This window comes from Artibeus jamaicensis, unplaced genomic scaffold, assembly GCF_021234435.1.
Source record: "Artibeus jamaicensis isolate MK-2021 breed Jamaican fruit bat unplaced genomic scaffold, CSHL_Jam_final contig_866, whole genome shotgun sequence".
In the NCBI taxonomy this organism is placed as follows: Eukaryota; Metazoa; Chordata; class Mammalia; order Chiroptera; family Phyllostomidae; genus Artibeus; species Artibeus jamaicensis.
In genome coordinates, this window is record NW_026521994.1 from 441,637 (window position 1) to 449,688 (window position 8,052).

General features: G+C 56.5%; 1 protein-coding gene across 1 annotated transcript; it reads right to left on the reverse strand.

Annotated features, from left to right (window-relative positions):
* Nucleotides 1–948: 948 nt before the first annotated feature.
* Nucleotides 949–6,602, reverse strand: PDZK1IP1 (PDZK1 interacting protein 1). The gene is made up of 4 exons (XM_037132708.2): nucleotides 6,388–6,602; nucleotides 3,858–3,966; nucleotides 1,945–2,040; nucleotides 949–1,343 (listed from the first exon to the last, which is right to left on the reverse strand). The coding sequence occupies exons 1-4, from the start codon at nucleotides 6,452–6,454 to the stop codon at nucleotides 1,271–1,273; spliced, it is 345 nt and encodes a 114-aa protein (XP_036988603.2). The 5' UTR covers nucleotides 6,455–6,602; the 3' UTR covers nucleotides 949–1,270.
* Nucleotides 6,603–8,052: the final 1,450 nt, after the last annotated feature.

The window sequence follows — 8,052 nt, forward strand, 5'->3', positions numbered from 1 at the left end:
GAGTTCACACAGCAGGGCAAGCATGGGCCTGGAACAAAGATCCTGCCATCCCTCTGCTCAGGGCTCTTCCCACTGCTGTAGGCTGCAAACTGGACCCCAGGGAAAAGAGAAGGGATAATTCAGACTTGAGATGGGTCTCCCTGGAGGTATTTGAGTGAAGCCTTTGAATAGCAGAGAAATGGCTGTAATGGGGAAGCGAGGGGGCTGTGACAGGTTGGGACGGGGGTTAGAGGGAAATCTTGGGGACAAGGTGGACTGCCTCCTCCCTTCCAGCCGCACTGCTCTGCATCTGGGAGTGCTCCCTGGTCAGTCTGACTCAGGTTGTCACGCCATAGAGACAGAGGCTGTTCCCGGTAGAATGACAGTCTTGGAGGTGAGGGGCCTCCAGGGTCAGCCAGCTGCTGAGTCATGTCTCCTCTCTCCTCTCCTGCCAGCTTCATTCTCCCTGGGACCCTGACTCCATCCCCACCCCTGGACTGGGAGTCTGTGGTGACATTGGCCAAACCTGCCACAGAGGGGAAGCTGCTGTTCAGAGAGAACAGAGATTTTCCCAAAGTCACATAGCAAGTCAGGAGAGGAGTGGGGACTCAGATCTGGGCTTCTTAAATCCTAGCCCAAGACTTTCCTGGTGCTCCCTACACCCAAAGCCCAGTGAGAGAGGCTATGCAGGGGGCAGGGGCGGGCTTAGGGCTGAATGGATGAGAGATAAGTGAGCCCACCACAGTGCCACAATGCCAGGCAGCATGGAGGAGGGGGTCGGTGCTGCCTGGAGTAAGGGTAGAGTGGGAGAGCTCCCTGGCCCCATAGGACTTCCCAGAGAGGACTTCCTGGGTAATCTGCCAAAGCCACCACGACGGTGACTTTGGAAGGTGATTGTCATGGTGCAGAAAGCAAGATAAGGGCTGTCTGGAAGCATGAGGGGCTGTTTCTGAGCCTGGAGCCTCAGCCTTGGAAGTACAAAAAGTCTTTATTTCACAGAAATAAGGGCCATTTCAACAGTGAAGGAAGGAAATGTGAGGCAGGATGGGAGGTGCTGAGCTGACTGTCTCTTTCAGAAGGGCCTACGGAATTGAACTGAGTAGCTACCAGGAGACCCCAGAGCCACAGCTGAGCCCTAACCTAGACGCAGTCTGAGTTCTGAACTTGGCTGGGACAATTCAAGGCAGGGTTGGGTTCAAGGAGTCAGCCTAATACAGTAGATTCCTGCCCAGAGGAGGGGCATTGATTCCAGGCACCCAGGGTTGGTGCTGGTGGCCACAGGCAAGTGGGATCACATGGGGGTGCTCCGCATCCTGCCCTCCTCCTCAGGGACATTTTCATATGCATTCTCATGCTCATCAGATCTGAAAGAGGATGACAGTGGTCATTATACCTTCCATCCCATCCCCTTCTCTCTCTGCCCCAGCCTGTGCTTGTGAGAACAGTATCTTTCAGAATAAAACATTTGAGTCCTGGAAGGGGGTTCCCCTGACCACATCTGGTCTTGTGCACCTGAGACTGGAGCACCAACTTCCCTTCTCAGCACCACCTCCCTGAACCCCACATTCCTCCTCCATACAGTCCCTGCTGACCCCTCCCCATTGAGTCCATCTCCCTACTGAGCTCTTTCCCCACTCTGAGTCCCTTCACTCATCCCTTCAGGGTCCCTGTCCCTCATCAACCCTCTTTTTCCCACTGCACCCCTCCCTGAGTCCCAATCCACTCACTGAGCCCTTTGCCCCACCAAGTCCCCATCCCCTTCCTGGGCCCTCTCGCCAAACTAAGGCTTCTTGTCCCCTCGGAGCCCTGCAGCCCACATAAAGTCCCTGTGGCTCACCAGTTCCCCTCACTGAACCTTCTCCCCTCGCTAAGCTCTTCCCCACATGAGTCCCCATTTCCCCCACCCCACTCCCTTGTCAGAAGCACTTGGTCCCAAGGTCCCCATAGGCCCCTGGAGCATCTCACCTGAAGCTGGCCGCCATTGAGGAGTACTTTCCTTCCGTCCCTACCAGGATCCCGTCTGCCTTGTTTTCAATGGGCACGGCAGAGTTCTGGGGTTCCCTGTGGACAGAGTTCATAAGTAGGGCTCTCTGGACCCCTTTCCCTTTTGTTCCCCCTCCTCCCCATGTCCAGCAAGGCCCTGTTCTGGGCTCCAGTTTTCATAAGTCCAAGGGCAGAGGTTGCTGCCTCTTGGCAGAAGCCCCTGTCAGCACCCGATTCTGGCCCCCTCCCTGGACTCTTACACCTTTGTCCCTGCTCCACAGTGGCAGCCTCAGGTCCCAGCCCAAGACTAGCAAGAGATTGATCTGAGGCCCTTCCCAGTCTCCCTCACTCTTCTGGCCTCAGCTCAGCCCAGAACAGATCCAGCAGAACTCAGGGTCTGCCCAGATCTCCACAGACCTTTCCTGGGCAGCAGAAGCAGCACGGTCAACAGTCACTGAAGACAGAGCTGAGTGAGTGGAGAAAGGAAACCCTTGCAGGGAAAAGCTCCTGGCTTCTTATTTAAGTTTAAACCCACTGAGTGGGGCCTCTGCCCTCACCTCCCAGGAAACTGCTTTCATGAGGGTCACAGGGAGCCTTACCGCTGCTCACCTTTCCTTGGAAATCCCACTGGCTCCTCAGACTTTAGTGTGTCCCAGATTAAACTCAGCAGTTGCCCCAGGTCTGCTTTGGTGTTCTGTCTTAGGCTGTGGTCAGAAGGCTGAATGTTTCCCTGTCCTTCCTCCCTCTGGCCAATCGCTGTCCTCCTCCCCCAACTCCCAGGAAGTCTGACACCTACACAGCAGACAGCTTAGACCTGTCCCTGCTCTCCATCCCCTTGTCACTGCTAGCGACCAGACCCTCCCCTGACCTCACGCCCTGCTGCCTCATGGCTCTCCTCACCTGCAGACAGGCCCCTACCCCCCATATCCACCACGAGGTGCAGAGTGATTTGGCTCAGGCATAGACCCACTTGTAACTTTCACTTGATTCCTACAGCACTAAGGAGAAGCCCACATTTTGGGGCATTGGTGTAGAAGGATCTACCTCGCCCTGGCCCTGCCTTCCTCACCAGCTCTCCTGGGACCTCTCCTACCCTGTCTCCACCCGTGAGGTGCTTGTGTTCCCTCAGTGAGCTGTAGTGAGAGCTGGGGCAGCTGCAGCCCTGCCCCAAGGTTGGCAAGTGCAGAGTGGGCCAGATTTCAGCCCACAACCCTCTCCCTCAGTGCCATGACTGACTCAGGGCCCTGGGGCACTCTGCCCTCACTGCAGCCCCTCCGGTGCCACCCTGTCCTGAAGCTGGCTCCTCCTCATTCTTCAGGCTTTGGGAAGAAAGTGCAATCAGATGGAGGCCTTCTTGGACCACATCCTAGTCCCCAGACCAGGCCAGGCCTGCAGTGCTCTCTGCACTCCCCTCAGCACCAGGACTTGCACTTGTGATGGCTGCTTCCATGTCTGCCTTCCCTTCCAGTCTGGGAAGTCGGGAATGCAGGAGTTCTCTGTCAACTACCCTTCTGTACCCCAGCATGTGGCACAGCAGCTGACCCCAAGGAAGGACAGAGCCTCCCTTTCCAGAGGCTTTTATGGCCCCCATCGCAGGCCGGGCGGCTGTCCCAACTATACAGATTGAAACACTGAGACTCCAGGAGGAGAAGACACTTCCCTGACCTCACAGTGTGTGAGCACCAGAGCTGTGGGGCCATCAGAGGCAGGTCTGGGAGCTGGCCAGCTGGCGCTTTAGTCTCCAAGACATCGGGCCTCAGTGTCCCTTCCACACAGTGAGAGGACTGGACTCAGGGTTTCTGAGGCCCTTCTCACTGCTGCTGGAGCAGTAGCCATGGTCCTGGGGCCACCCTGTCCATGGTGTCCCAAACCCGAGGGCCCCAGAAAGCACTCACGGCTTTTCTTGGCACCAGAAGTGGTTGACAGCAAAGGCGATTGCAACAAGGACCAGGAACACGACCACAGCAATAAGGCCCTGCATCCAGGGCTGCAGGTTCCCCAGGCCTGGAAAGAGGGGAGCAGGGGGGTGCTACTGTAGTCTGAGACACAGTGAGACAGCAAGTGCAGAGCAAGGGAGGGAGGGCAGCCCATGCCAAGGGCTGAGGCCTGTGTCAGAGGCTATCAGCCACCTGCCAAGACCAGAGGAGACATACTGCAGCAGCAGGGGTAGGAAGGAGGATCCATCTGACCCTCCACTGAGCCTAAGAAAGGGGTGGAGGTTTGGAGGAAAGAAGACGCAAGTTCAAAGAAGGAACAAGGAGCTGAAGAGGGAACAAACATCAGAATACTATGTCTGAGGTCCACATAGCCCAGAACAACACCCCCCCATCACGGATCACATGCAGGGCCCCCCAGGGAGTGCCTGGGCTCCAGGGACCAAAAGGGCAGCCCCCTGGAGAGCTGGCCTGGGTCCCGCCAACCAGGAGTGGCTCCCCTCCTCCCCAACTCCCAGAGGCTGGGGCAGGCCAGGGCTGATACCACTGGGCTGGCATCTGGAAGATCTTGTTCTGTGACAAGGGTTCTCTGGTGCTGGGTAGGGCATGGGAATGACCTAGGCCGGGCTAGGGTTGCTGGGGTGCCTGGAGAGAGGGGTGGGACAGAACATCTTTGAAGGCAAGACAGAGAGGCTCTCCTCTGGGTCTTGGGGGCCAGGAAAAAAGCTTCAAAACCTGGCCCCCTTCAGCTCCTCGCACTAGGTGCCCAGGAGTAGACCAGAGAACAGGTCAAGGCCCTCTTTCTGCCTTTTGGCCCTTAAGAGTTAAATTCAACTCTTGACACCAACTCTAACCCTCAAAGTTTCCTAGAAGTCTCTGCCTTCAGCCACTGGCAGCCTCAGAGGGCTCTTATCTCCCTGCACATCACTGTGCTCTCTGAGCCTGAGGGAGCTGGCCCCTCCAGAGGACATGCACACAGCAGCAAGCAGAGGTCTCAGAGGGCACAGAAGCTAACAGGAGGCTTCAGAGGGTCCTGCCTCCAGGCCAAAACACCTGCATCCTACTGCCATCCTGTATTTTGAGGGACCGGCCTGGGCATCAGAAATCTTATTCTGCCTCCCCCTCACTCAAAAGTCCTTCCTTGAGTCTACCCTAAAGCCCTCCTGTTGTAGGGAAGGCTTTTTCTGAACCCCCTCTGAGCCTGGCAGGTATTGAGAAGGAGGTAGGGAAGGGTCTCGGAACTCTGTGGCCAGGTCAGATCTGGCTTCTTTCCTTGGGTAACAAAAGATTCACAATGTGTTTACTCTGAGTTCCATACTTGCCAAAAATCAATGTTTTTGGCTCATTGTTTACCCCCCAAAACACAACAGTTGACACTCAATTTTTCCTCAGGTTAGTGGTTGCTCAAGAATCAGGAGTTAATGCTCAAGCCCTGGGAGGCCCCTCCTTGCTTCCTCCAAACTCTGCAGCCAGCTCCCTCCAAGTACACCAGAGGCTACAGTCCCAGCCTCTTCCTCCATTGGACTCTAGGGTGAGACACAGAGCAAGGGACAGAGCATGGGGTAGGAGACAAGTGATCTGACCCCTGTCCCTCTTGCTCTGCTCTGTGATCCATACAAGTTACTCAACCCCTCTGGTCTTCAATTTCCAAGAAGCTTTCCCAGAAACAGAGTTGACGCAGATGTGTAGGAGAGCTCAGGGTACCTGCCTAGGAGGGCACCCTGCAAGAATCTTTGCCAGCCCCCTCTGGACCCAAATTCCACCTGCAGAGTCCCCAGACTTTGGCTACATAAGTGCCCTTACAATGCAGGGCAGACAGATCCTGGGGCGTGGTGCTTCTCCGGTGCCAAGCCCTCCCACACCCCTGACGCAGCAGCCACCCTGGGAGGTAGGCAGGGTGGATTTATTGTCCTCGTTAGGTGGATGAGGAAGCTGAGTCTCAGAGAAGGGCAGTGATTTGTTCAAGGCCACAGAACAAGAGAGAGGCAGAGCTGGACAAAGAGCTGAGGTATATGGTGGGGACCATACCGGGGCACTGTCCCCTACCAAGAAACCAAAAGAAGAACTTAGGCCAAAGCCATGGGCAAACCAGTGACAGTTCTGCTCCTTCCTGGCACAAGGGGTCGGGCCCCGTTGTCACCCTCTTTGCAGCCCTGACCCCTGTTCTCAGGACGCAGCCATCTCTAGGGAAATTTCTGCTCCTAGAGCTTGGCTCTCAACTCCTCTCCCCAATCCGAGACCCAAATTTCCCCTCTTGCCTGCATTTCTCATTTGCTGAAAACAAGTCACAGGCAGAAGCCTGGCTCTGAGGTCTCTGCCTTTGGAGGTCCCTCCACCAGCCCAGCCCCTGTTCCCTCCTCCAAGCTACAGATGTCAAAGGTGGTGATGAAGGTCACAAGACCACCCCCCCGCCATCCACACCTGGGTTGCCAGCACCCAGCCCAGCCATCCACACCACACAGCCACCTTGCAGGCTCAGTCCTGTGCTAACCTTGTTGACAGGTGGCAGATGGCACCGCTGTGAGCAGACCCAGAATGACCAGGCTGAGGGCTGACATGGCTGCAGGCAGCTCCTGGGCCTTCCCTCTGGCTGCTGGTGTCAGGGCTCCTAGAGCAGCTGTGGGGGCTGCTGGTGTGAGCTGAGATCAACCCGAGCTCAGTCTGGCCCCGGACAAGAGGAACTGGTAAGGAAGAAGGCGAGGGGGGAAGGAGGAGGGAAAGTGGAGAGAAACTGCCCTCCCTCCCATGGTAATGAGCTGCCAGGCCTGGCCTCCCTGGCCAGGGCCCAGCCCACAGGAGCTGGCATTTGAGGTCACCTTTAGAAGGCTGGCTAAGGAGGTGGGTCTGTGGACCAGGGGAGCATGGGGAGAGTCGGGGGCCATCCCTCCAAGCCCCAGACCTTCCTGGAGTTTTTACATCAGGCCCCCCTTCCTGGCTGAGGGGCTGGGCTCTGGGATAAGAGGTGACACATACAGTGAATCCAACGGGTGGGGCCTCCTGGAAGGCAGACAGTAGGATTAAGACATTTGCTGGCTGGCTGGGAGAGAGTGGGGAAACCCCAGAGGCTAGAGAAAGGTCAAAGCTGTCCCCTCCCACGGAACCTGTCCTATTTACTGTTCTCCCCTCACCTGTCCCTACTCAGCCAAGACCCAGTCCTGGGACACAGTCCTGGAACAGTCCTGCACAGCGCTGGCTCCTGGCCCAGCTCAGTAGCTCTCTCAATCCACCCTCTCCCATGGGGGTCACCACAGAGGGCCTAAGGTTCCCAGTCCCCAGCCTTCCCTGCGTAGCCCCGCCAACCTGGCTCAGTTCAGCTCTTCCTCTTGGCCCCACATGTGGTTCCTGGAATCTGGGTGGAACCCCCCTGGGACAGGATCTGGACTTGGTCAGAAGTCTTTACACACACCTCTGATTCACCTCCACCCACCACAGGAATACAAGTGGCAAAACTCAGCCTTGCTGTGGAGGGCAAAGAACAGACACCCTCAGGTGGCAAGGCCCCATGCAGGGCCAGAATTCCTAGGCCCTCAACCCTCAGGATCACACAGAGTCCATCAGGCCTTCCAGCTCAGGAACTAAGAATGACCCAAGGACCTGTCAAGGCCTGGGGTCAAGGGTTATGCTGGGTCTCCTTGTCCCACCACTCCCCAGGACCAGGAGTATGGGAAGCCAGAGATGTTGAAAGTCCAGCTCCTTAGATACCATGAAAGAAGGAGCCAGCAGACCAGGGTGAAATCCTAGAGACGGAGGGTTGCCAGAATCCAGGGCATGAGCTAGAAACCCCTCCCCAGCTTCCCTGGCCAGAAGCCATCAAGCTGCTGTTCACAGGACCTCCTGGGCAGTTCTTTCTATGTAGAACAGGTCTTCTCGGGGCAGCACTTGGATATCATGGCTTGTCCCTGCTTCCTATACGTGTCTGGGCATGGACGTGGGTGGGGTGTGCACAGGGCAGTGCAGTAGGCCCACTTCCACCCAAAGATGGGGTGTCTCAAGGCAATCGAGGGAGACTTGGCTTGGAGTCAAGTGGCACCTCTCATATATGTATGACCTGTTCTGCTTCTCTACCCCAACCTAATGTCCTCAGAATCTTCTGGCACAAAATTTGTCTAGAGTAGGCACCATGCATGTTAATGAACAGCCACAGAATCACTGCCTG

Excerpts from the sequence above, each read along its gene's own strand:
- PDZK1IP1 (XM_037132708.2), bottom strand. The coding sequence starts at position 6,454 with ATGTCAGCCCTCAGCCTGGTCATTCTGGGTCTGCTCACAGCGGTGCCA. Across the intron at positions 3,967-6,387 it reads ATCTGCCACCTGTCAACAAG|GCCTGGGGAACCTGCAGCCC; the intron begins GTTAGCACAGGA and ends CCCTCTTTCCAG. Across the intron at positions 1,344-1,944 it reads TCAATGGCGGCCAGCTTCAG|ATCTGATGAGCATGAGAATG; the intron begins GTGAGATGCTCC and ends ATCCTCTTTCAG.